At 38.6% G+C, this 27,142-nt stretch overlaps 1 protein-coding gene across 1 annotated transcript in view; it reads left to right on the forward strand.

Annotated features, from left to right (window-relative positions):
* LOC126184949 (protein ERGIC-53) overlaps window positions 1-26,914 on the forward strand; it is a 93,694-nt gene extending 66,780 nt beyond the window's left edge. Inside the window, exons 10-11 of the mRNA XM_049927623.1 lie at window positions 9,626-9,886; window positions 24,095-26,914. Of these exons, the coding sequence (XP_049783580.1) occupies window positions 9,626-9,886; window positions 24,095-24,131 (298 nt within the window). The 3' untranslated portion in view covers window positions 24,132-26,914. The remainder of the gene's footprint in view (window positions 1-9,625; window positions 9,887-24,094) is intronic.
* The last annotated feature ends 228 nt before the right edge of the window (window positions 26,915-27,142 follow it).

Raw genomic sequence — 27,142 nt, forward strand, 5'->3', positions numbered from 1 at the left:
GCACGACAAGATAGAAGTTGCAGAGTATCTGAGTAGTCAGCATCAAACATTCATTGATAAGGATGACAATGTGGAGCACAAATGGAAAAAATTCAAAAGTGCTGTCCAATATGCCTTTGACAAGTATGTTCCAAGCAAGGTCTTGTGGTATGGGAAAGACCCACCAAGATTTAATAGCTGTGTTAGGAAACTGCTGTGTAAACACAGATAGTTTCATCTCATATTAAAGAGAAGTCAAAACCTAGCTGACAAACAAAAGCTGGACAGCACGAAAATGAGCATAAGGATAACAATGAGAGAAGTGTTCAATGACTTGGATGACTTGGAAGGTAAAATTTGGTCAACCAATCTGAGTAAGAACTTGATAGCTTCTGTAAAATCGGTAAGCAGTTAGAAATCGTCTATTCATTCACTTGGAGACTGTACTGGCACCAAAATGGAAGATAATTGATAAAAGACCGAAATACTGAATTTTGTCTTCAGAAATTGTTTCACCATGAAAGATCATAACACAGTCCCTCCTTTCAATCATAATATGTATTTCAAAATGGTAGATAGTGAGGTAGCCAGTTGTGAAGTAGAAAAACAAATACAATCACTTGGTAGTGGAAGGCATTGGCACCAGATGAAATACCTGTAAGATTCTACAGAGATTTTGTGAAAGAACTTGCTCCCCTTCTAGCAGCAGTTCGTCGTAGATTGCTGGAGCAATGAAGGGTATCTAGTGACTGGGGAAAATAATGCACATCATTCCTGGTTTCAAGAAGGAATGTTTGACACATGCATACAATTGTAAACCTATATTTTTGATGTCAGTCTGTTGCAGAATTGTGGAACATGTTTTATGCTCAAGAATTAGGACTTTATGGAGAATGAAAATCGTGCAAAACTCAGCTCACTCTGTTCCTCCGTGAGATCCACAGTGCTGTAGTTAATTGTGCTAAAGTTGATGCCATGTTCCTTGACTTCAGGAAGGCATTTGACACCATTTGACATTGTTGTGTGGTGGAAAAAGGAGGTCATTGAGTATTGGACTAGATTTGCAACTGGATTCAATATTTCCTTGCAGATAGAACTCAAAACTTTGCTCTTACCAGAACAAAATTGACAGGTGTGAAGGTAATTACTGGAGTACCCCAAGGAAATGGGACACTATCATTACTGTTCACAATGTATATAAATTATCTACTAGAAAGTGTCAGATGCTTTTGAAGACTGTTCACTGATGATACGGTTGTCAGTAATAAAGTAGCAATGTCGGAAGACAGTATCAAAAATTGCAGAATGATATGCAGGCTATGGCAGTATAACCTCCCTCCACTTTTGCACCGAACTTTATTATTCGCGTACTCTGAAGATGAAATTATATTTAACTAATTTAGCATAATTAGGTAATAGCTCCTTTTCATGAAACTCATTGTCGTGCCCTTCTGTTCTTGTGAAATCTAAGAGAAACTACTAAATAACATCTCCTTTCACAAATACTGGATTTTATTAATTAAAACACCCTTTCATAAACCAAAATTCATAAACACTCAACAGAAATCAAAGGCTGTGTGCCATTACGCCAAGATTTTGCCACTAATCTCCAGCCTCATTACCGAGCAACCATCTCTAGCCTCTTGCACACCCAACTTCCACTCACAGACTCCAACACTAGACTCCCGCTCACCCACTTGCACATTGTTGACTGCTTTATTTTATGATCGCTGCACAGTGTATGATCGATACCATGTAGGGGTACTGTACCCTTACAGCTGGATGTAAATAAATGTAACATATTGCCCATACACAAGAAAAGAAAGCCACTACTGTAAAAGTACAGTGTTGACGAGAAGCTGCGAGAAACAGTACCTACTGTAAAATGTCGGAGAGTAGCTATCCAGAGCAATCGTAAGTGGGAAGACCGCATAAAATAAATAGTAGGAAAAGCAGATGCCAAACAGATTCAGAGGAAGAGTCTTGAGGAAATGTAACTCATCCATAAAGGAAGTGTCTTATAAGGCACTTGTTGGACTGAATCTGGAGTGTTGTTCATCAATATGGGATCCTTACTAGGTAAGAATGATAGAATAAATGTGGAAGATCCAATGAAGAGTGATGCATTTCATCACAGGATCATTTAATCAATGCCAAAGTGTTACTGAGGTGCTAAACAAACTCTATTGGCAGACATTACATGAGAGGAGTTGTGCGCTACAGAGAGATTTACTGTTGAAATTATGAGAGATCACTTTCTGGGGAGAGTTTGACAACAGATTACTTCCTTCCACATATTTTTCATATGATGCCCATGACAAGAAAATTTGAGAAATCAGAGCCAACGCAGTGTCTCAATTTTTCTTTGTACGCACCATTTGTGAGTGGAACAGGCTCTGTGTGTGTGTGTGTGTGTGTGTGTGTGTGTGTGTGTGTGTGTGTGTGTGTGTGTGTCGTCTATTTTTGACAGAGGCCTTGTTGGCCGAAAGTGTATTTTGGGAGAGCCTTTTGTTGTGCTTATCTGTAACTCAGCATCTCTGCTATATGGTGAGTAGCAACTATCCTTTTCATTATATAGTTACTTTTCTAGTATGACTTACTTGATAGCACACATCCCACACACAACACATACGTTTAAAGTTGCCTCCATTGCATTTACTACTCAATCAAACTGAAAATTATCAAAGTATCACAAAAGTTAGATCTCTCTCACTTGCAACTCTATTGTATAATCCTTAAACAATGTTCACAGGATTCAAGTATACAAAATCCAGTTTGTAACTGCAAGACAAATCTTAAGACATCGAATAAGAAAATAACTAATATATACTCATAGTAACCTACACATGTTGAGTAACTACAGTGTTCACTTTGTTTATTGAAGTTATTTCATGTGGAATATAAAACTACAATAAGAAATAATTTTAAGCTTACCAGAGTGAGAGCAGAAACAAGCCCAACATGCATCACGTTCACCTGGTTGTTTGAGGGCCTGTGGTGGTTAGCCGTTTGTCCGTGATTGCTGCAGGGTGAGGAAACACTCGAGCATGTATTGTTCTGATCCTGACACATCCATGAGCTCTTTCACGGAAGGTTTTGCTATTATTGGTGAGTTAGAAAGTGAAGAAAATTATCTTTGGTGTTCCAGTCAGACTGACACCTTTAGAAAACGGCCGAAATGAAGTTAAAAAATAAAGGAATGAATTCGCAAACAGCTGAAGGTGCTTTTGGCTAGTCAGCCACCTTCAGCCTGCTGCCTCAGGGTGTAGCAGAGAATCTTGTGCAGTGCATGGGACATCTCAGGTGCTGTTTGTTTTACTCATTGGCTCTGCTTCCGAGGCACCTCAAAGTGTAATCAAAGCGGTGGATCCGCCCTTATACCAGGGGAATGGTGGGTGGTAATGTGTTTGTGTCACTCGAAGCGGAGGGCCAATGTGGAGACTGACTGTCTGGCTTCGCCTATGCACCCTGTGAGTGAGCAGGTGGCCATTCCTTTAGCAGGGTCCGAGCAGGCACACGTGGCCAAGAGTTTATTTATTGAGAGCTCCAGAGTTAGGTGTTATGGAGCTGCTTAGGGAGATAGCATTCAGGGCTGAAAAGAAAGCCAATGTGCACTGCCTGGTATCCTCATCCGAGATGTGGAGGCAGCCTTGCTTGTGGGTATAAAGTGTGTAGAGTGCAGTCATCTGCAAGTTGGGCTCAAGTAATCACAGACGACCCCTGTCACATGAGTTCTGAGGTCACCCTCAGTTCATACAAGTGGCTGGCAGAGGCGATGAAGACATCTGGCCTCGTATGTGGGACGCAAGTAGGGATTGCAATTTGCAGCATTGTTCCCGGAGTTGATGTGGGTCCTGTGATATGGAGCCAAGTGGATGGGTCTCAACCAATGGCTTCATCAACTCTTTGGGGGTCTTGGTAGCAGATTTCTGGACCTGCGTTATGAAGTGGGGAATTGGAGGAGTGCTCTTGATAGGCCACGTGTGCAGTACACAAAGGAAGCAGCTACTAGGGTAGTGGAGTACATATGAAGTGCACTTTTTATATATATATTTTTTAAAGGTGACAGTTTGAAGTAGTCCGTGGCTCATGTCTTCTGCAGTAGTGTTCTCGCTTCCCGCGCACAGGGTCCCGGATTTGATTCCCGGCGGGGTCAGGGATTTTCTCTGCCTCGAGATGACTGGGTGTTGTGTGTGTATCATCATTTCATCCTCATCCTCATCCTCATTCACTCGCAAGTCGCCGAAGTAACGTTAAAGAACTTGTGGAGCGGCGGCCGAACCGCCACGCGAGGCGTCTCCCAACCACCAATGCCGTATGCTCTATTATTATTATTATTATTATTATTATTATTATTATTATTATTATTATTAGTTTGAAGTACTCTAATGAAGACTCGTCAGTTGATACACAGATAGTGAAATTAGACCACATTCAAAGTAAAGGCACTTTGACTTTCAAAATTTTATCAGTAAATTGTCCAAGTATTTGTAACAAAATTCCTGAATTTGCTGCACTTCAGGAAAGTTTTCCACTCAAATTATTCTTGGAACTAAGAGCTATCTGAAACCTGAAGTAGAAAGTGCTGAGATATTTAGCAAGTCATGGAGCATATATCTGAAAGACAGATTAGATACCATAGTAGGGGGGAGTGTTTATTAAAGTTGACAAAAATATTCTCGCTATTGAGGTCAAAGTTAAGTGTGACAGTGAAGTTATCTGCTCATATATAAGGGATCAAGGTGAAACCAAGTTAAGGGAAACAGTTGTGAGCGAATTTCCTATTGTTGATCCAACTAATGTTTGTACACTTCCCTCAAAAATTATTTGCTCATATCAAACCAAATTTGTAACATGTATAATTTGTTATATTTTCTTGAAAATGTGTTACTTACAACAGTAGCATTGTTATCACTCTAAAAATTCTAGAAAAGATATGACCTAAAAGATTGGCATTTGAAAAAAGAAAACTAAATGTTTGTCAAACCTTTTATTTAATTGCCATAATTCTAGTACATTGTAATGACAGTGAAATAATTGATCTATGTTCCAAGTTTCAGATTTATCAGTTTCAGAGAGAATTATACCTACAGCTAAAACTTTAGTACTTTCAGGAAAATGCATTTGAAGTTTTTGATACAACCTATTCAACCAGCATTCGAAACTGAAACTCATCAGCTCTGTAGCTGTCATAGTTGAGGGTTCCTGTATCCCCACCTTGGGTTTGGAGACCCTCTTTTCAGTTCTGGCCTCTCTTGCCATTTGTAGGGCACATTTTTCAGCATCTCGGACCCTCAGCTGGTCAGTTGACAGAAGCACATTCTTCATGTTCATACTAGGTTCTCTGCTCATTGCACTGAAAACTTTCAGCCTGCTGACTGATCCATCATTGAAACGTAATACTGCATTCACGACAAGTTTTTAGGATTTCGAGGCCTGAAAATATTGTTTTAGGAAGGCATTTCCACACACAGTTACTGAAACTTTCATTGAGAATTTGAGTTCTCCGACAGATGCATTTAGCAAGTAAGTTTCCGTTAACCAAGTCTCTACAAATAGGTTTTTAACATCTGCTGTTGACATTGTTAAGGGATGGTTAGGTCTATACTAATCACCAGTTACACTAGCTCTCTGATACTTACACCATGTCGAGTCAGGACCCTTTGGACAGGGAGAATGACAGGGGTCCACTATTACTGTCAAACTTATTCCTACTGTTAAAATTGCTTATCCTGCCCTTATTTACAATTTGCATGGATAGAATATAACTATCAACACAACAAAATTACTTCCTAAAGTAGAGTATTGTTTCAAATCACTATGAGTAAAATCAAAACAGAACACTTGAACTAATGTCCAACTGTTGCCTACACTCCATTCACTCACCACCAAGCTGACAAACTTGCAAAGTAATGGTCAAAGAATAAATACAAAAAGTCTTTTGCCGCTAAAGAAACAGCTCATTTGACAGCAGACAGTAGGGAGTGTGCGTCATTGTATAGAAAATGCTTTTTTTTTCCCCACAATTGAAATGCGCCAGACATACAAGTATAGCTATCACACCCAACAGACAAGAATTAATGGGTGAAATTGTAAATGATGTTTTTCAGAAAATCATTAAATGGTTCTCTGCAAATGAGCTCTCATTAAACTTTGACAAAACACAGTATATACAGTTCCACACAGTAAAGGGAATGACACCATTAATAAGTATAGACTTCGTTCAGAAATTGGTAGCTAAGGTAGAATATTCAAAATTTCTAGGTGTATGCATTGATGAGGGGTTGAACTGGAAAAAACACACTGAAGATCTGCTGAAGCGTTTGAGTTCAGCTACTTATGCTATTAGGGTCATTGCAAATTTTGGCGATACGCATCTCACTAAATTAGCTTACCATGCTTATTTTCATTCTCTGCTTTGGTATGGCACCATATTCTGGGGGTAACTCATCATTGAGTAAAAGTGTTCATTGCACAAAAGCGTGTAATCAGAATAATTGCTGGCGCTCATCCAAGATCATCCTGCAGACACTTATTTAAAGAGCTAGAGATTTTGTGTAATGTAATATCTTGTATAGACACCTTTTATTGACCTGACACGTTCCACATCATTATGAAGTTTTGTATTCATGATCTGTGGAACAAGTACTAATCTAATCTAATACACGAATTGTACATATTATGATTCAGAAAGGACCGTCGTGTAACTTAACAAAATAAAAAGAAATGATTATTTCAACAGATTTTTGATTCCTGGTCCTCTTAATTTTTGGATGATTTTACCAGCTGCCTGATTTCGCTGTGACAGTCCTAGTGTCATTCAAAGAAAGTATACAGTCAGTAGCCCGTAAATATCCAGATCATACTATATTAGATGGAGGTGTCTTTAACCTGTCGAGTATAGATAAGGTCTTGTAAAGTACTTCTTAACACAGTTATCCTAAAACTGTCTTCAGCATCTTGTTCGGCAGCCCATATGCAATCGGAATGTCGTAGACCTTTTACGTACAAACAGGCCAGGTTTATAGACAATAATGGTATAGATCCAGGGATTAGTGATTATGATATCAGATCATCACAGCGACTACTATAATGAAAGTTAACAAATTGATCAAGAAAACTAGGAAGAACAAATATAGTTGTTAGATGCTAACATAGACAGTAAATTGACATATAGTTTTAGTAAGATTGACGTAGAAGAATTATGGGGAAAGTTGAAATCGTGGTCTGGAGAAGTACCTGCCTAGTAAGTGGATTAAGTTCAGAAAATACCAACCATGGTTAAACAACAAAACTGGGAAAATTCTGAGGAAACAGAGGCTGTTGCACTCTCGGTGCATAAGAGAACATGCAAATGCCGATAGGCAAACATTAGTAGAGATTTGTGCATGTGTCAAAAAGATGCGCAAAGCGTACACCAGTTACCAGTCATATTGCAGCAAAAGATCTGGCCAAGAACCCGAGGAAATTAAGGTCCTATGTGAAATTGCTAATCCAGTCACTCGTGGACCTGTCCAATGTGACCGTTGAAGACAGCAGAATGGAAGCTGAAATTTTAAATTTTGCAGTTCAGATAATGTTCATGCAGGAGAATCACAGTAGTATTCCATCATTTGTCCATCGAATTGACTCCCATATGGATGACACAGTGACAAACATCCTTGGTGTAGAGGAACAACTGGATGAGTTGAAAACAAATAAGTTGCCAGGTCTGGATGGAATCCCAATTCAGTTTTATAAAGAGTACTCTACGGCATTGGCCCCCCTTACTTAGCTTGCATTTATCACGAAACTCTTGCCCAGTGCAAAATCCCAAGCAAGTGGAAAAAAAGTGCAGGTGACTCCTGTGTATAAGAAGAGTGAAGGAATGGATCTGCAAAATTACAGTCTAATATCCTTAACATCGGTTTGCTGCTGAGTTCTGGAACATATTCTCAGTCCGAACATATTCTCAGTCCGAATATAATAAATTTTCTTGAGACCGAGAAGCTTGCATCTGCAAATCACCACCGTTATAGAATGCATCTCTCACGTGAAACTCAGCGTGCTGTTTTCTCATATGATACACTGCAAACTATAGATAAAATAAAATAGGCAGATTCCATATTTCTAGATTTATGAAAAGCATTTGACACAGTGACCCACTGCAGATTGTTAACAAAGGTACAAGCACATAAGAATAGATTCCCAGATATGTTAGTGGCTTGAAGACTTCTTAAGTAATAGATCTCATTACATTGTCTTCGATGGCAAGTGTTCATCAGAGACAGGATGTTGAATGACTTGAATTTATTTGTGACAGGGGATGTTATTGTTCGGAGCACAGTTTGTAAATGGCATTAATAGCAGTTGTTTGTTTGACAGGAATTCAGGTGTTCCCATGTGCAAATAGGTTTCACTGTATGAAGTGGAAGTTGAAACTGCCTATTGTATGATATGTATGCAGCTTCATCAATTATGTCGTTCTGTGTCATTTTTTCTTTCATTTTTGTCTAAGGCAGTGTATGCAAATATGTTTTGTGGTTGCAGAATCTCATTGACATCACTGATTATGTAGGTGTGTATTGAACTCAAATCCTAAGGGGCAAAATCTTTACCTTGTTTCTGTAAACAGACTGAATACAGGTCTTCCTTTTGAGCAGAAGATAACCAATCTTTTATGTGTTTATACTCATCTTAATCATGAGTAATCTAATAGTTTAGAAGTGACGTACTTTGTTTGGTCATGACTGATGTGGAATATGGAACTTCCAATTTCTTTTGTTCATCCAGTAATACTTCTTGAGGAAATATAATGTCCAGAAACATTAGGAGCTATTGCCATTATTGTCAGTTGTATGCTGGTACTGCTTAGTTTTCAATGTATTTCATACTAAGAGATGACATTTCACAAAAACATTTGATACATCTCAATTGAAAAATGGCTAGTGTTATCAGTCCCCCTCTGTTAACTGAGTGTTTAGCATGACTGGCTCACAGGATCAGTTACAGAAAATACTGCTATATATGGCTCGTAAGAAGTACTTGCTCTCAGTTCCTTACTATGTGTAATTGTCACAAACAACATTGAACAGTTATTCATAAATAACAAGCTCCTCAGCTTTAGAATTGAATACTGTATGAGATATGTGGATGATAAGCACACGTTGTGAGCTGGTATAACTCATCAATTTAATGCATGGTTATTTATAACACTTCAGATTGTGAGCCTAGGATCTGAATCATAGTTATACTGTTAAGCTCAGCATGTATTAATGGAAAACCTTTTTTAATGCTTGTAGCTTATTTCCACTGCATGTGAGTTGTAGAATTAGTGACTTTATTGCTCTCATCTGTCTACAGATAACATTTGAATCAACAAATGTTAAGTGTGCAGTTCTATCTTTATTGGCTGATGTAATACTTGCAGTTCCGTTAGTATTCTGTTTGTCGTAGCTTTCCTGGAAGGAAAGACTTAATGTACGGGAACATACTTGTGATTTTCAGCAACAAACCATGAGTGTACTTTCAGTATTGCATTGATACAGATAAAAGCGTGAGGCTGCTGCACCACTTTTAAATATTATTTTCAGACATGTTTTGTGTTCGTATTCTTAAAGCTGTAGTATAATTTTTGCTACGTTTTTGATGCAACAATTTTTTTCAGATCTACTTTACACGAGGTCCATTCACGAGCAGACACTATTTTGCAAACTCAATCAAAGCAGTCAACAGGACAAGTTGCATCTGTCAGCTATGAGGCTGTTGGCTTAGGGAATGAAGTGCGTGATGCACTTAATTCACTCAAGCGTGAAATGGCACAGAAAGTTGTGCCATCTTGTCCGAGTGTATCATGTGTTTCATTGACCATGGTGCTGGTCATTGTTGCTGGGCAGATGCTTGTCCTACTCCTGTATGTTTACTACAGGTAAGCAGTGTAAATACTTTCATACATTTTATCATATAGGTAGTCATAATTTATTGTGTATAAGTATTAACTCAACTTTTTTTTTAAATGTTTGGTAATGCTTCTTAATTTAGCGGGATAATTCAACTGCAAAAAGTCATATTTTCTTGCCTATTTCTTTTGGGGCAAAGTGCATGTATTGATTTCTACTAATCATTTGTGCTCCCATTAGATGAATTGGAGTAGTACTTTTCATTATCAATGAAACTGGGAATTTAAATTACACAAGTCCTACTATGTATTCCTTACATCATTATCTGCTGTAATCACTTAAATATTAATCTGTCCACAAACAGTTAATTAAAGCTAACAAAATAATGGTAATTTTTACTCTATAATCAAAATGTTAAATTTGTTACTGCTACATCCAGACACTTAATAACAGTTTAATCAGTAATCACTTATTCCTTCCTCAATTCTCAGAAATTGACTTTCATGACAGATATATCAAACCTGTGTTGATGGACATTTTTTATTAACAGTGAGTACACAGTTTCCTGCACACAAAAGTATTTTGCACTATTGATATTATTGAAAGTAATTATTTTATTTGTTTAAATAGCATATGTATTGAAAATAGAAATAACATTCTTAACCTCTGCTACAACACTGTTAAACCTCTGTTACACGTAATATTAAACTTCCTGCAGTTCATTTTTGTGATGGTCTTGTGGGTAAAGTGCTAGACTCCGGCCCTGGAGTTCCTGGGTTCAGTCCCAGGTCAGAGCAGCAGGGAATTTTCCTCATTCCATTCCCTGTAGGATGGTCCCAGACCCTCTCAACTTGGAATCAGACTGCCACGGATACTATGTTTAGAGCAGTATAAAACGACCCCTATTTTTTTAAGAAGCTCCTGGAGAAAAATTTATTTTTAAAGCCCCTATTACACGATGTGCGTAAACCGTACACCTATGCATCAGCGCCCCGAGCATACATATCTGTAACTACAGGCTGGTTCACATAGACCTATTGCCGGCCGAAGTGGCCGTGCGGTTAAAGGCGCTGCAGTCTGGAACCGCAAGACCGCTACGGTCGCAGGTTCGAATCCTGCCTCGGGCATGGATGTTTGTGATGTCCTTAGGTTAGTTAGGTTTAACTAGTTCTAAGTTCTAGGGGACTAATGACCTCAGCAGTTAAGTCCCATAGTGCTCAGAGCCATTTGAACATAGACCTATTACACCATCCATGCGGCATATACCCAGTGCATATGTGCAGTAGACAGTGATAACACGCGAAATGCAGATAGAATCATCTGATCTCTTGTAAAGTCGTTCATTCTAACATATTGGAATGTTATTCGTTCAAATTATTTATGTCAGCTCAAGGTTTCTATTTAATAAGAAATTGTTTTTTATTGTCATGTATTAAGTAATTGTTATTCTATTATGTAGGTTGCTACTGCCCTGAATTACGAACTCAACAGTTAGTTTTATATTATGACACTTGGTTACACGGGTACATGTATATTTAAATTTAAATTTTGCACATGGGGACCCACTTGTCTTTGGAGGTATTGCCCTGGCACTGACAGTAAACCTTTGGATTAGGGCAGAATGACGACGAAAATGGAAACCCAGACATTGTTGAGTTCGACCCTGGCTGGAAAGAAGGAACAAAGGCAGGGTATTATGTTGCTTATGAAAGAACTGAGGCCCGAAGATCTGGAACTTCGTGAGGGTGGACATACCCTGTTTAGAGAAGCTGCTATCTATGTTAGAAGATGGAATTAGCATGTGTGACACAGTCACGAGGGGACACTATCTCACCATCTCGAAAATAAGAATTAAATCATATGTTTATGTGTTTTGTGATCATACCAACCTAGATCACTTATAAAATACCAGTACATGCCCTGTTATGTTGCAGGCTGGTTGTAACATTACGTTTCCTGGCAACTGGGGAATCTTTTAAGAGTCTGGTTTTTAGCCACAGATCAGCACAGCCCACCATTTCAAAAGTTGTTGTGAGTGCATGCACTGCAATTTGCAACACTTTAAAGGACCAATACTTAAAGGTGCACTTGCGTTGTTTCTCAAAGTTTGGAAAATGGAATGCTATGTGCTACTCAGTCTTTTGCAGTCATAGTCTGTCGCACAAGGCGAAACTGCACGGACTCTCTCGCCATCACTGCCATTTTGTCTTTTCTGACATACTGAAATAAAGCAAGAGATGCAGTCAAATCAAACATTAACTTTCGTAAGCTGAGGCATTAAGATACAAATCAAAAGTCTCCATGTAATGTTATACACATTTTACTCAGAAAGAATTGCTGACATACAATATTATGATACAGCGGGTCATATAGACACCTTTCGTCACTGTATGCTTGAATTAATTCACTTAATGCCTCTCTGCTCCATTCTATTTCTGTAATATGAAATAATCAAAAGAAAAAATGATTTCACAAACACCTAGTATAAAAGAAAGTCAATTGGCAGAAAAACTTTTTTTTCTGCATTTATGAAAACCTATGTACTGAGAAAAACGTGGAAAATCCCTAATGCGAAAACTGAAATTAGCTGCTAGCCACCGAACAATAAGCAAATAACAAGCAGAAAGCACTGAGGTACCCCCTTCTGCGTATGCGCAAGTTATTGGTACCTGGTGTGCATGCGGGGATTGATGGGAGTTTAGAACTGCTGTCTATTCTGGCGCACGGATAATGTGTCTTCTAATTTTTGTAGTTTCGCTCGTTCTACCACTAGATGGCTATTGCACTAGACCAGTACCGTTCTCGGCTGATCGTAGTGTAATATCCACTTAATATATGCTGACTGATCAAAGTTACAAACTTTTGTTGATGTAAGGTATCTGCCTAAAAAGTTAACGTTACACCTATTCTCAACTTCACGCCATTTATTGATTGCCTGCGTTGATAGTACAACAAGAAATAGTGTACACAATAAGAAATTGTCTACATTAATTTTTATCTTCACTGCCTTCTTTGTTTAGCCTGTCATCTGTGTTACCACTATTTTGAATCATCACCATCATCCTCACAGGACAGCTGTGAAACTAATATATTAGTTGCCACAAATATTTTTCTTTTTCATCTGAAAAGTTGAGACTTCACCCTCCATCGGCAACATTGCTGCATGAAACATGTAAGTATGCTACTGGCCCCAGTGTAGACTTTCAGCATCTCCTGCAGAAACTTGTAATGTTGAGTATTTGCCCAATTTTATAGTAAGTTTGATTCAGAGTACAAATGGATTGAGACAAACTGCACTTAAAACATCGTAGTTTTTTGTAAAAGGCCAAAGTATGCAGTATATAGTCTCATGGTTGGCAGCAAGACTCAATTTGCTGCCCGCTCACCACTCCCCACCCCCACGCACAATATAGTTCTCAGCCAAGCTGTTGTCATAGGTCCCCGCTAAGCCTTCTTTAGTGCTGTGCTGGAGCAACTGTGAAACATGGACTGCAATATCTTCTAAAGTGGAGGTCATATGTAACAACAGCGACTAATACAGAAATAAATGATCACACTGACCGATCGGTCAAATTCTCGAACTTTAGCTTGTCCCATGATCTAGTGATGTCTGCTGGTACTATCTCCACAACCGTCCTGCTGTAATTTATTTTTGCAACAACAATTGCAGTCAGTTTAATGTGATTTGTTTCATTCGTTAGACATTTAATTCTGGATCTATTTTCTTTTGCGTTTCATCTGAATGTCACCATCGAATTTTAAAGCTGATAAAGAGATGGTAAAGTCTTTCTCCGGTATTCAAATATGTGAACAGTGACAAAATTTCTCAGATACAACCCACTTTGCAAATCTTTAGTTTCTCATAACCAAATAAAATGTTGTCTTGGGTTTAAAGTCAATTAATGGTTTTTGAAAGACAAGATTTTAACCTTTGAATGTTACCTTTACTTAAAAAGCAGCATAAACTCCATGTATGCAGTATCCATACATGTATGAGAACTTTTATAGCAAACCTGTTCAAGGACAACAGATGTCTGTAAGTTGATCAAATATGATGCTGTTCCCTCTTGGGTTTCACAAAATTGTCAGTCTTTTTAAGCAGAGCATTAGGTTTTTGTAGCAGCTAGTTCATAGTTTCTCGCATATCTATTGCGTTAGTGGTGCAAGTCAAATACCACATGATTGTTCAAGCAAGATTGATACTGTATTGAGTGCTTTAGCGTATTGGGAAATCTCCTGCCTATTCTAACGAAAGTTATTGTCTGCTAATCCCTACCCTTCAGAATTCTAAAAGGTAAATTTATACGGAACCTCAATAGCCAAAGCTTCTTTTGTAGATGTAAGACAACCTCTATATTAATTTAATCAGTGAATACAAGATCACCCCTTATTTTTAGACTTTGGGAAAAACTTCATAATTTGGTAAGCACAGTATATTCCTGGAGGAGGGGACTATGGACTTTACCTCCTTCGTGCACTTATGTTGCACTGGAATATAAGAAGTATTTTAAACACAGAGTTCGCTGTCACAATATATGTCTATGTTTGTATAACAAGGCCGCCTTATTTTGGCTGGCTCACGCTCGTGCTACAGCAGTGAGCCACCAGCCGGCTCATGGTGACAGATTGTGGGGAAAGGGGGTGGGGGTAGGTGTGAGAAATCGGAACATAATAGTTTCCCTATGGTAGATTATGATGTGTTACATACAGTGGCTCATTTATGCATAGTTTCCCTATGGTAGATTATGATGTGTTACATACAGTGGCTCATTTATGCATTTTGTGACACAGTATTTTCTAAGACTATTACATTAATGAAAACGCCAGTGAAATGAAATTTACATCTATCTATGAAACAAATAACGTATGGCAGCTAAGTACCAGACTTTCCAAAATCCTGGTAACAAATCTCAGATTTGTGGAAGAGATCAGTGAGTATATTTTGATAGTGTTCAAAATTCGGCTGTGCTCCCATACTTAAAGATAACAACTTGGAGAAATGAGCTGTGCTCCCATTTCCCAGCTGTATTTACCACAGTGTGTTTTATCTTAAAGCCCTCGATACAGTCATACATCTCTGGAATTAACATGTTTTTACCGCACAGTACTGTATTTATATGGTGCGTAATATCACAGAGGAATGCTAAATCTGCTATCCGCCATTAATTTTTCAGTTCTGCAACAGGCTTGACTGGTTTCCAACAATATATGTATTTCATTGCGAATTTCAAAAATTTCTCAAGGGCTTTACCTTGACTCAACCACCATATTTCACTGTCACATATGATTCATCATAACTGCTTTCCAAGTTTTCCAAAAAGGCTTTGAACTAGTGATGTCTTAGAGTGCAATGACAGATGAAATTAGTTATAAGTCACCTCATTCAGCACTTCCTTCACATTCAAGCTCCTTGGAACATAAGTTCTTGTGGTGGACAATGCAGTGAGAATACAGTGTGTTGAAAAAAATCTCATGTGGAGCAGATAATGATTTTTGCATTTCTCATAAAAGTGCCATAAAACTGAGATTTTGACCAGCCATAGCCACTGCACTATCTGTAGACAAAGAAGTGAGACGCCTCATTGCAGAACCATACTGTCAACACTTTCGTGCACGTACATAAAATCTGTGTCCCTGTTGCAGTGTCCTTCAATGGAACCAAGTCCTCCTATGAACATGAGACCTACTATCTAATGTAAATCACCATCTGAGCAATATCGGAAACATCTGTTCACTCCCAAGTGGAAAAAAAATGTTATTAGCTTTTTTTATTGTGTGCTGAACTGTAGAATGAGGCAGACTGCCTGAAACACTTATTCTCTCAGGAGCTATATACTCAGCTGCAGATATTAAACATGGCTTCATAAACTCTCCTTCAATGAAACAGCATAATGCTTTGGCAGTCTGAAAAACAATATGGTAACTTGTAAGAAATTGTGGATGCATTTGCTGAGTTTTCCTCCTGAAATCGAAAAACTTACTTTCATATTGAAAATGTTCTGGGGAAAATTATTCAGGCATTTATTTCTCTCCTCCCATATGATGAATACTTTTTCAGTCAAATCCCTTTAACAGTTCGTTTTATTTTTGCACCCCCAATTCTCACTCTTTGCCTTCCAAGTGTCCATAATCTTTTGCATGAAAGATATTTTCATGTTAATACAAACTGAATTTTTTGTTTTGTTTTTTTGTTTTCAGAACTTTGAAATAGGCCTACACTAAGCATACCAAGACACTACACGTACCATAAGCGCACAGGCATTGTGCACTGACATATTGTAAAATGATGTTGGTGCATATGACCTTTGCTTTAAAATTCTTAACCCAGCCATCATTGTACTTTGTATCAGTTTTAAAAGAGCTGCAACATGTGTGTATACACTTGTGTCTAAGGCTCTGCTGTGTAAGAATGACCACAGTTATGTTCAGTGTATTGTTTGCACACCCCCAGAGCTACATAATGACATCTGCCAACCCCATTTTACAACAGGCGCTCACTGCCAAGTAAGCAAGTGACTGAGTGTGAGGGCTCTTGTTCACCTACCTGCCTTATACACAGGTATGATACATTCAATTTAAGGTTCAGAAGTACTGCTTAAGTTTCCCCATGTGAAAAATACCCTTTGGAACATTTTCAGGAGTAGTGATACTGTGGCTCTTCCCAATGGCCATGCTAAGTGAGAAGGGTGGGGCCAGAGAGAAGTGAACGAAGTGAAGAACATTCTTTTGGCAGGTGCATACTGTTCAGTGAATAGTTTAAGAAAAACTTAATATGCAGTGGGGTACATTCTGTAGGCCTACACTTATTGTGATGGGCAGTGGCAACACACTAGACTCCTATAGGATGACGAGGGTTCAAATTCCCATTTGGCCATCCAGGTTTAGGTTTTCCAAGGTTTCCCCAAATTTTGTAAGGTGATGCCAAAATGGTTCCTTTCGAAGGAAACACACTAAAAAGTCTTATTGCAATTTTGAATGTGATTTGTAAAGGGAAATTGACAGTAATTATTGACACCTGTATTGTTCTTTTAAGTACACAAACAATTGAAAAAAGTGTCTTCTTTCCTCACGATCGGCGCTGTTGTGCCCTCAAGTATACATGTTGTTTCAGGAGGCAGTGGAATTATGCTGCGTAATATCCCTGCCGTAAACCATTCAAATACCTTGTCAAAGTGGTGGCTAAATGTCCCTTATGGAGAGTTCAAAGAGTCAGACATACAGCTTTATGTTTACTGACAATATCACACACACAGCAGTATCGAAATGCTGGTAACTGAAATGAATGTGATGGTATCTTGGTGTACAAATTGGTATACTTGCGACAGCTTACATACTTAATATGTTCCAAAAGACCATGTGTAAAAACAGGATTGCCTGGTGGTTATACCACAGGTTCGTTGTGATACAAAGGAAGGGGTTAAGTGTTTAAGGTAGCCCTTAGCTGAGGGATCATTCATATACCCAACAGAATGATCATTGTAGTGTCAATATCCTACATATTTGGTCAAAGTATGAATATTACACACTTCCTCTTCCTTAGGAAAATGGAGCAAAGCAGAGGGTTCTTTTTGCATTTGGTATGGTCCATGGTGGACTTGGTGGGACTTACGGAGGCACCATTAGTTCATTGAAAGTTCCTTGAAGAACCCCACAAATTAGTTTTTTACTATATTTTCACCATTACCAGCAGGTCAAAACCCAGCCTGGATTCTGAGATGGCTATGCATAGCAAATGGCTGTAAGTTTTATTATGTGTTCCAAAGACCCCAATCTCGAACTATCTTGTAAGATTTCTTTATCCCTTTTTGGGATACAGAGGTTCAAAATTACCCCACCTGTACTTGTAAAATACGGACATAAAACCCAGTGTGAGGCAAAAATGTAGTTTATAAAGTAAAGTGACATAGCACAGAGAAATGTGCTGTTAAGTGTAACTGTTATCATAAGAGGAGTTCTGGGGGCCCCATGTTGTTGTACTGAAGCACATGCTATATTGCTTTGAACATAAAATCTTGTTTGAGCTGTAAAATTAGTTTTGTATTATTTCAGTTTCACCCAGTTAACTATATAAATTTTACTGACAAATACATGTCTTTGCGTATGAGTTACATGCCAAAGAAATGCGAATGTGTTCCTGTTTATTTAAAATACTCTGAGTGAAAATTGCGGTACCAGCTACCACATTCTACCTTCCTCAGCACTTTCAAAAATTCTCCCAATGATTTTGTCATGCCAACATATTGACACTTTTTTATGCAGAGAGAGAAGACACAGTGGCAGTGGCAAAGAGATGAGAAAGCAGCAAGTACTGGAAGATGGTAGACAGTGGTTGTGTTATAGAAAGAATGAAGAAGACAATGGCAGTGTGAGAGAAAGAGGGGAACACAGTGGTAGAGATGAAGAGAGGGACACACTGGCAGTGGAGCTTATTGGACAGTGACAGAACAGTGAATGGAAAATAGTGAAGAAGACAATGCCAGAGGGAGGAATAAAGAGAAACAGAAAGTGGAAGTGGGTGACTTGATAAGCCATGAAACATATTTTTCTCTATAGTTAGTTTTACAGTTCTTCTACGACATGGCTAACAAGGAATACCCTCTCAACTCTGTGGTGTAGTCGTCGTCGTCGTTGTCATCATCATTGATTTCTGCCCTGGTACAGCTTTTCTCTCTCAGCTGCATTCCATGTTACTCCTCTCCTGCTAAGATCTATATTAACCTCATCTGCCCATCCCTTCCTGGGCCACCCAGCCAGTCTTCCTCCTGGTACTTTCATCACCAAATACTGACATGGAGTTAGGCAGGTGCATGTGCTTCACATGACCTAACCACTTCAATCTTGCAGCACTTATTCTTTCCTCCATGGTTAAGGTTACCTATAGATATCTCCTTACATACACATATTAAAAAAAGTTTTGCATCACCCCAGTTCCCAGAACTCCTGAAGATAGACGTTGACTATGGATATTATACCACAGACACAGTCCTTTTGACTGTTCAGAAATGTCACTAAACCCGCCCAAAGATGTGAACAATTATGCATGAGCAGCACCTTTTAGACGGAGCAGGTCGGACAACGGACCAGTTCTACATCTACATCTACATCTACATCCATACTCCGCAAGCCACCCGACGGTGTGTGGCGGAGGGTACCTTCAGTACCTCTATCGGTTCTCCCTTCTATTCCAGTCTCGTATTGTTCGTGGAAAGAAGGATTGTCGGTATGCCTCTGTGTGGGCTCTAATCTCTCTGATTTTATCCTCATGGTCTCTTCGCGAGATATACGTAGGAGGGAGCAATATACTGCTCGACTCTTCGGTGAAGGTATGTTCTCGAAACTTTGACAAAAGCCCGTATCGAGCTACTGAGCGTCTCTCCTGCAGAGTCTTCCGCTGGAGTTTATCTATCATCTCCGTAACGCTTTCGCGATTACTAAATGATCCTGTAACGAAGCGCGCTGCTCTCCGTTGGATCTTCTATCTGTCTTGTATCAACCCTATCTGGTACGGATCCCACACTGCTGAGCAGTATTCAAGCAGTGGGCGAACAAGCGTACTGTACCCTACTTCCTTTGTTTTCGGATTGCATTTCCTTAGGATTCTTCCAATGAATCTCAGTATGGCATCTGCTTTACCGACGATCAACATTATATGATCATTCCATTTTAAATCACTCCTAATGCGTACTCCCAGTTGCTGACCTGCTATTTTGTAGCTAAATGATAAAGGATCTACTTTTCTGTGTATTCGCAGCACATTACACTTGTCTACATTGAGATTCAATTGCCATTCCCTGCACCATGAGTCAATTCGCTGCAGATACTCCTGCATTTCAGTACAATTTTCCATTGTTACAACCTCTCGATACACCACAGCATCATCTGCAAAAAGCCTCAGTGAACTTCCGATGTCATCCACCAGGTCATTTATGTATATTGTGAATAGCAACGGTCCTATGACACTCCCCTTCGGCACACCTGAAATCACTCTTACTTCGGAAGACTTCTCTCCATTGAGAATAACATGCTGCGTCCTGTTATCTAGGAACTCCTCAATCCAATCACACAATTGGTCTGATAGTCCATATGCTCTTACTTTGTTCATTAAACGACTGTGGGGAACTGTATCGAACGCCTTGCGGAAGTCAAGAAACACGGCATCTACCTGTGAACCCGTGTCTATGGCCCTCTGAGTCTCGTGGACGAATAGCGCGAGCTGGGTTTCACATGACCGTCTTTCTTGATGTCTTTCTCGATCGAGAAAGTAATCAATTTAGATCTCAACACTTTCGCTTTTGCAGATGATATCATTTGGGGAGAGACGGAAATGGAGGTTCAGAGAGACTGGATTATGTTGTAGCACCATACAGTGACACCTTCAGAGATGGTGTTCCAGGTTGCTGTACACACTGGTACCTCTAATACATAGTAACACATCCTCTTTCATTGATGCATGCCTGTATTCATAATGGCATACTATCCTCAAATTCATCAAGGTACTGCTGGTCCAGATTGTCCCACTTCTCAACAGCCATTCGGTGTATATCCCTCAGAGCGGTCGGTGGATCACGTCATCCATGAACAGCCATTTTCAATCTATCCCAGGCATGTTCAGTGTAATGAAGAGTAACAAGGAAAAGGAACTGCTTTGCTGAACAGCTCTTTGCCTTAAACTCCCTCTTTCACAACTTTCATACAATATGTGAGTTTTTTTTTCATTAATGGCCTTTAATTGTTCTTACAATATCTGTCACTAGTTGCCTTCGCTACACTACTCTATTCAAATGCTTCTGCAATGAATACAGTTAACTATTTACACTTGCCAGTTGTCAAAAAGTATACTGTGACACCAGTCCATAACATTAACTCCATGAGTGAGTAACATGACCATCACCTCCATTCTAAATTCTGCACAAGTATTTAATGCACACATTCTACCATGACTCTCTTGCATGTGAACAATCCATTGTTTAAGTATCACTTTCCCTTCCTTATATTTCTCAGTTGATCACTTTGAAGTCCCTCATGGTTCAGAAATCACAAGTACTGTGTTTGTGTAAACGAGGCCCTGTTTCTTCTGTAGTGGGACCTGTTTCAGGAAAGTGTTAGTAGGGTCTTGAGAGTCCATTCTGTGTCATCTACAGGCTTCTCTCTTTAGCATATAGCAATTTATAGACATACTCCTGTGTTTCCTTTTTATCATTGCAAAGCATTGTTTATTTCACCAAATAGAAACGTTTTTTAAGTACCTTATATTGATTTTTGTGACAATTATAAGCTATTCTTTTGGATATTTATTAGTGTTAGTTCCAGAATATGCTTGATAAGTCTCCATATGTGGGCTGTAGTAGTCAATCAGATTAACCTTGACAAACTTCAGAGTTAATGTACGGCTTCACAGTATCATCCAACCAGTTAGAATACTGCGATTAATAAAAATGAGTATGATTCGCTAAATTGTAGCACAAGCCCATCAAATGCATCTCAGCGTTTCCGTTTTCAAATGTCTCCAACTACACCATGTGATCAAAAGTATCTGGACACCTGGCTGAAAATGAAAATGACGAAGTTTGTGGCGCCCTCCATCGGTAATGCTGGAATTCGGTATGGTGTTGGCCCACCCTTAGCCTTGATGACAGCTTCCTCTCTCACAGGCATACGTTCAGTCAGGTGCTGGAAGGTTTCTTGGGGAATGTCAGCCCTTTCTTCATGGAGTGCTGCACTGAGGAGAGGTACTGATGTCGGTCAGTGAGGCCTGGCACGAAGTCTGTGTTCGAAAACACTCCAGAGGTGTTCTGTAGGATTCAGGTTAGGACTCTGCAGGCCAGTCCATTACAGGGATGTTATTGTCGTGTAACCACTCGGACGAAGCCCGTGCGTTATGAACTGGTGCTCGATCATGTTGAGAGATGCAGTCACCATCCCTGAATCGCTCTTAAACAGTGGGAAGCAAGAAGGTGCTTAAAACATCAATGTAGGCCTGTGCTGGGACAGTGCCATGCAAAAGAATAAGGGATGCAAGCCCCCTTCATGAAAAACATAACCACACCATAACATCACCGCCTCTGAATTTTACTGTTGGCACTACACATGCTGACAGATGACTTTCACTAGGCATTTGCCATACCCACACCCTGCCAACGGATCACCACATTGCGTAACATTTTTCCACTGTTCAATCATCCAATGTTTATGCTCCTGACACCAAGTGAGGCATCATTTGGCATTTACTGGTGTGATGTGTGGCTTATGAGCAGCCGCTCGACCATGAAATCCAAGTTTTCTCACCTCTCGCCTAACTGTCATAGTACTGGCAATGAATCCTGATGCAGTTTGGAGTTCCTGTGTGATGGTCTGGATAGATGCCTGGCTATTACACATTACGACCCTCTTCAACATTCTGCTGTCTGTCTGTTAACAGATGATGTCGGCCTGTATGCTTTTGTACTGTACGTGTCCCTTCACTCTTCCACTTCACTATCACAGTGGACCTAGGGATGTTTGCGAGTGTGGAACTCTCGCATACATACTTGCGTACAGATTGGGGGGGGGGGGGGGGGGTGAATAAACATTGGGAGGAAAGTGTAGTTTAGGACATATATTCAGTTCCCATATATTTTTAACAGTTGCAAAGCATTGCAGGGTTCGCTTGTGGTGCAAGTGCTGTTTGATTATTACTGGCTTGTGAAGTAAAACTTCCCACTTTCCTTCTTAATTATGACTTGTGAAGGCAATGTCATTGTATATGTTCAATAAACCCTGTCTTTTATTTATTGAATGTGGTAGCCATTTGTTGATTGTCCATTCTGCTACCTGTAATTTGCGGCTTCTGCAGTTCTCATCTGCTGTTGGCATTTCATTACAACTTTTATCTTAATGTTTCCTGCTTTCTTTACTTTCCTAAGAAAGAATCATTTCGTGCAACAGTTAACTTTATTTTGGTGACAGATGAACTCAGTTTCAAAATTGTATCAACCTGATACTGTCATGCGAATAAACGTTTTTCCTGTTTCCATGTTGTTGTGGTGTTCATCAGTAATATTTAGCAAACATGTATAAAGTGTCATGGTAAACAGTTTCTCATAAGAATCCATACATCTTACAAAAATGATGTACATATAAATATGTATGTATGTTCTACATCTCCTCCTAAACCACTTGACCGATTTCAACCGAACTTAGTTCTCCTATCATTTACTCTTTGGAAAGGATCGCTGTAGGGTTAAGAAACACCTATGTATCAAAAGGGAGGTGGTGATAGAGCAGTGTAGCCCACAACCTGCAAATATCCATAATTTAGTCACCCAGTATTTGAGAATCAGAGCACTTAGTGACTTGCAACAAATTTTACACATAATTTCAAACCTTTGTGAAACTTTTTCTCTCTGTCAGCCCCAACAAAATGCTGAAAGGAAAAATGGTTATCACATACCGCATTTCCACTGTTCATGCAGTAAAACTGCCACGTAAAGCACAATGTTTTAATTTGTTATTACTTCTTTACTACTAAATGTATTCATGATACACATTGCAGACAGTATTCACAAATAACATTGAATGTACTAGAAAAGTTGAATCACTCTAAAACACATAGTTCAGGAGATAAGTCATAAATATTGAACAGCATGAAAATGAAAACTGAAGGGTGAACTTTCCTACAAATACAGGTGAAATTTGTTAGATATATGTGAAATGTACCTTTCATGTGCATACACAGGTGAAGCCACAGGTAAAACACCCATTCTAAACCTTTGTGAAACCTCCTATTGGGGTAAATGTGATAACATGGAGAAAGAAGAGGGGAGGAGGAGATGGACAGACAGGGAGTGAGGACGACGACATGGGTGTAGGGGGTAGGTAGACAGAGAGAGGGCGAGGAGGAAATGGGGAGAGGAGAAAATATAGAGAAAGGAAAGAGGAGGAGATGGGCAGAGAGGAGCAGGAGGAGAAGGGGATGGACAGAGGAAGGAGGAGGAGGTCAAAGAGGAGATACTCTAATAGAAGATTGGAATAAATACATTCGTGGGCAACACTAGGTACTCAGCTAGAATATTTTTATTTCCCATACTGCCGTGTATCATCTGCCCCTTTCTCATGTCAGTTAAATTGCCATACATCTTGTTTCTTGTGGTAACCAAGTATTTCTGTTAAATGACAATGTCCATACGATCAGAGCTGTTAAGACTTTATTGTTTAAATTGATGTATTTCCCTGCCTTGATTCTGTAAATTTATTTTCAGGGACAACAAAGAAGCACAGGCAAAGAAGTTCTTTTAACTTCTGTGATTTGTGCTCGACAGAAGGCTTCCAAAGAAGTGGAGAAACTGTAGTAATGGCAATGTTGTGTTCATGAAGTAACTGAGGATGGGACCTGTGATAATAAAGAGTAAAAGGCTGTTAAGTTTGAACACTAAATAGTATCTAGGGTATTACATTTGTTCCATTATTGACAGAAGCTTTTTTTTAAATGATTGTAATTCATCCCATGACAGACAATAGACAGTTCTGTTTCCACTGTTTTTTTTACCCAAATTCATCTTAATTCCCATATCGTAAGAGGCAAAATAAGATCAATATTTCAAACACCATTGGTAATAAAGAATTCTTTGTTCTCTGAACACTGTACCTGTTACTGAGACTGCTCAGAGCAATATGGAATGAGCCCTGTAAATGTGTGTAAAATTTACTTTAGGCCTTCTACATGACAAAATTAAACTTACATTATTGGCTGACTGTAGTCATCACAGATAATCGTGTATGTGCGCGCGCACTCTTCGAAGTTCACATTGTAAAGATATGTTTTGAGCTGTAAAACATAAATGTGTTACAGTACAGAATCCAAGGCCATGTTTCTCACTCAGAGGAAGCTTCTGAAAAAGACACAATTATCACAGTTTTTAGTTTTAAGTATGTGGACATTCAAGAAAAGGTGCCAATTTTCAGGCAGTATATGCAGATTTGTGCATGGTCTCCACATTCAGGAAGACATACCTCTCTTAAGTTCTGTGGTTGTGATGCTCTAGTGTTTCAAAGAAAACTTGTGCTCTTCTGACATAGTTGTTCTGGAAAAGAATTATAAATGAGTGTGAACTTTTAATTCAAGAACCAGTGTGTGTTTATGATTGACATGTAATAGCCCACTGAGAGAAGCTTTGGAATTGGAAAGAGGTAATCAGTGGGAGTAATCATAAGATTCTTTCATTGCTTTGGGCAGTCCTTAAGTTTTTGCAGACATTCCAACATAAATAAATGCATATATTTTTGCATTTTTCTGAGCTGTGGCAAATTTTGTAATGCTGTTGTAGTACTGAGTGATTATATTTTAACAGATGCATTTCATAGGGCCTGGTGTACATAAATTTAATTATTAAAAGGTGTAACAGAATTGTATGTTAGTGGATATTGTTCTCCAGTTTGAAAAATTTGTGTGTGTGTGTGTGTGTGTGTGTGTGTGTGTGTGTGTGTTCATAAAATAATTTGTTGGTTTTTCTCATTATTTGGTGAGGAAGCACTGGAGCACAGTTGGTCTGTTTTTCACTTAATTAGGGCTAAATGAATTTAAGGTAACAGTGTGTTACCATTTGAACATTGTCTTGGTATTAGTGGTAGCAGCAACTGTATGGTCAGTAATTTATTTTTGAAACTTACTTTCGTCATTACTGTAAGTTTGTGTTCTGTGGTTCAAAAGTGACTTTTCCTCTGACCAAAATTGTTTGCTTCCTGTGCCATTACATGCATTTGAATTTGTTTCCATCCATTTTGCGTTTTCTGTTTGTTCTTAGTTTTTTCTGTTGTAGAATTTGTTTGTTGTGACAATTTTCTTTGCATTTTTCTTGTGGTTGTCTCTTCATGTTTCTGATATTTAGTTGTCTTGTATGTAAGTCCTATGATAATATTCCAAAACTTTAATGTTTTCTGAGTTTAATTAATGATTGTGATATGTGGCAGTTTGTTTTTGAACATTGTTTCCACAGCAAGTCATGTGAAAATGTGAAAGCAGCAATACATGTAAAAAAATTTGTGTTTCAAATTTGTGACATACACAGCAATCGTAGTGAAGCTTTTGTCTTTAACAATTTCCAACCTGTTATCCTCTCCTACCCTGTTATGTTGTGCATGAATTTTTCCTGTTTGGCAATCTTTAAAATGCTGTCTCTGTTCCTTCTTATTTCCTTGTAAGGAGTTACATATAAACACTGTTAATTAGGTTATTGTGCAGTGGGAGATAAAGTGCAATGCTTTGGGTGTTACTCTCATATGGACCAGATTGTTCCTACTAGAAAATTATTTCATACTAATTTTTTGTTAGTTATAATTTACTTGTCACATTGAAGACCATTTATTCATCCTGCAGCTAAAAATGAATAAAACATGAAATTTACACACACTAACATGCATGGCAATTCTAGAAACTTGTTATGTATCTATAATGTAGCCCTTGTTCAGAGTTACTACTACAGTGTGAATTTGTTTTCAAAGGGTGTTAGAATAGTTGTCACAAAGTTATGGGGTAAATGATGATCTTTTGGGCTTTGGTGTGTAAGGATCTAAAATTTTTGTACTTACTCAGAATTACTATATTTTCTGAACACTATTTTAACCCAAAGAAAAATTAAGATGGTAGCATCTGGCATACCTATTCATACACTGCCACATAGTCAAAAATGTGTGTTTATTATTGTTTGATGAAGACTGCTGTGTATTGCACAAAATTAGCAAATGTGGTTTGTAAATGAATGTGTTGTGGGTTATTACATCTTAATTTTTTTAGTAGTACCATGTCTAACAAAATTCATTTTGTGGTATTCATTTTATATCTCATTTATTGTATCTCTTTTACTTATGGCAAAATACATTGTAGGTAGCTACTTTCCACAAAGAGAAATTTCCAGTAAATGCAGTTTTTCTGTCGGACAGATGAAAGTAAAAATTAAGTGATGTTATGTAAACAGTGCTGTAGGCATTGGAACCTCACCATTTGTTCATTGAGTCTCAGGTAGACTGTTGTAAACAGAAGTGAACAAACAGTCAAATAAAATTGGCGTGCAATATTTGTTAAAGGACTTTTTTTATTTACACTCACCTTCTTCCATTCCAAGACTTCTGCATTTAGATACTTCCCAATTAATAAATTTCTCTGCTTATTATGTGTCAGTGTAAAAATTCATAATATTTAGGCCATACCTTTCCACATTTGAGACTTATTTTCTAAAGATAAAGCCGCCTTCAACCCGAAGATAAATTTGAACACCACAGTACTTGACTAGGTATTGTCCTATTAAAGGTGG

Source organism: Schistocerca cancellata, chromosome 4, assembly GCF_023864275.1.
Source record: "Schistocerca cancellata isolate TAMUIC-IGC-003103 chromosome 4, iqSchCanc2.1, whole genome shotgun sequence".
Classification (NCBI taxonomy): Eukaryota; Metazoa; Arthropoda; class Insecta; order Orthoptera; family Acrididae; genus Schistocerca; species Schistocerca cancellata.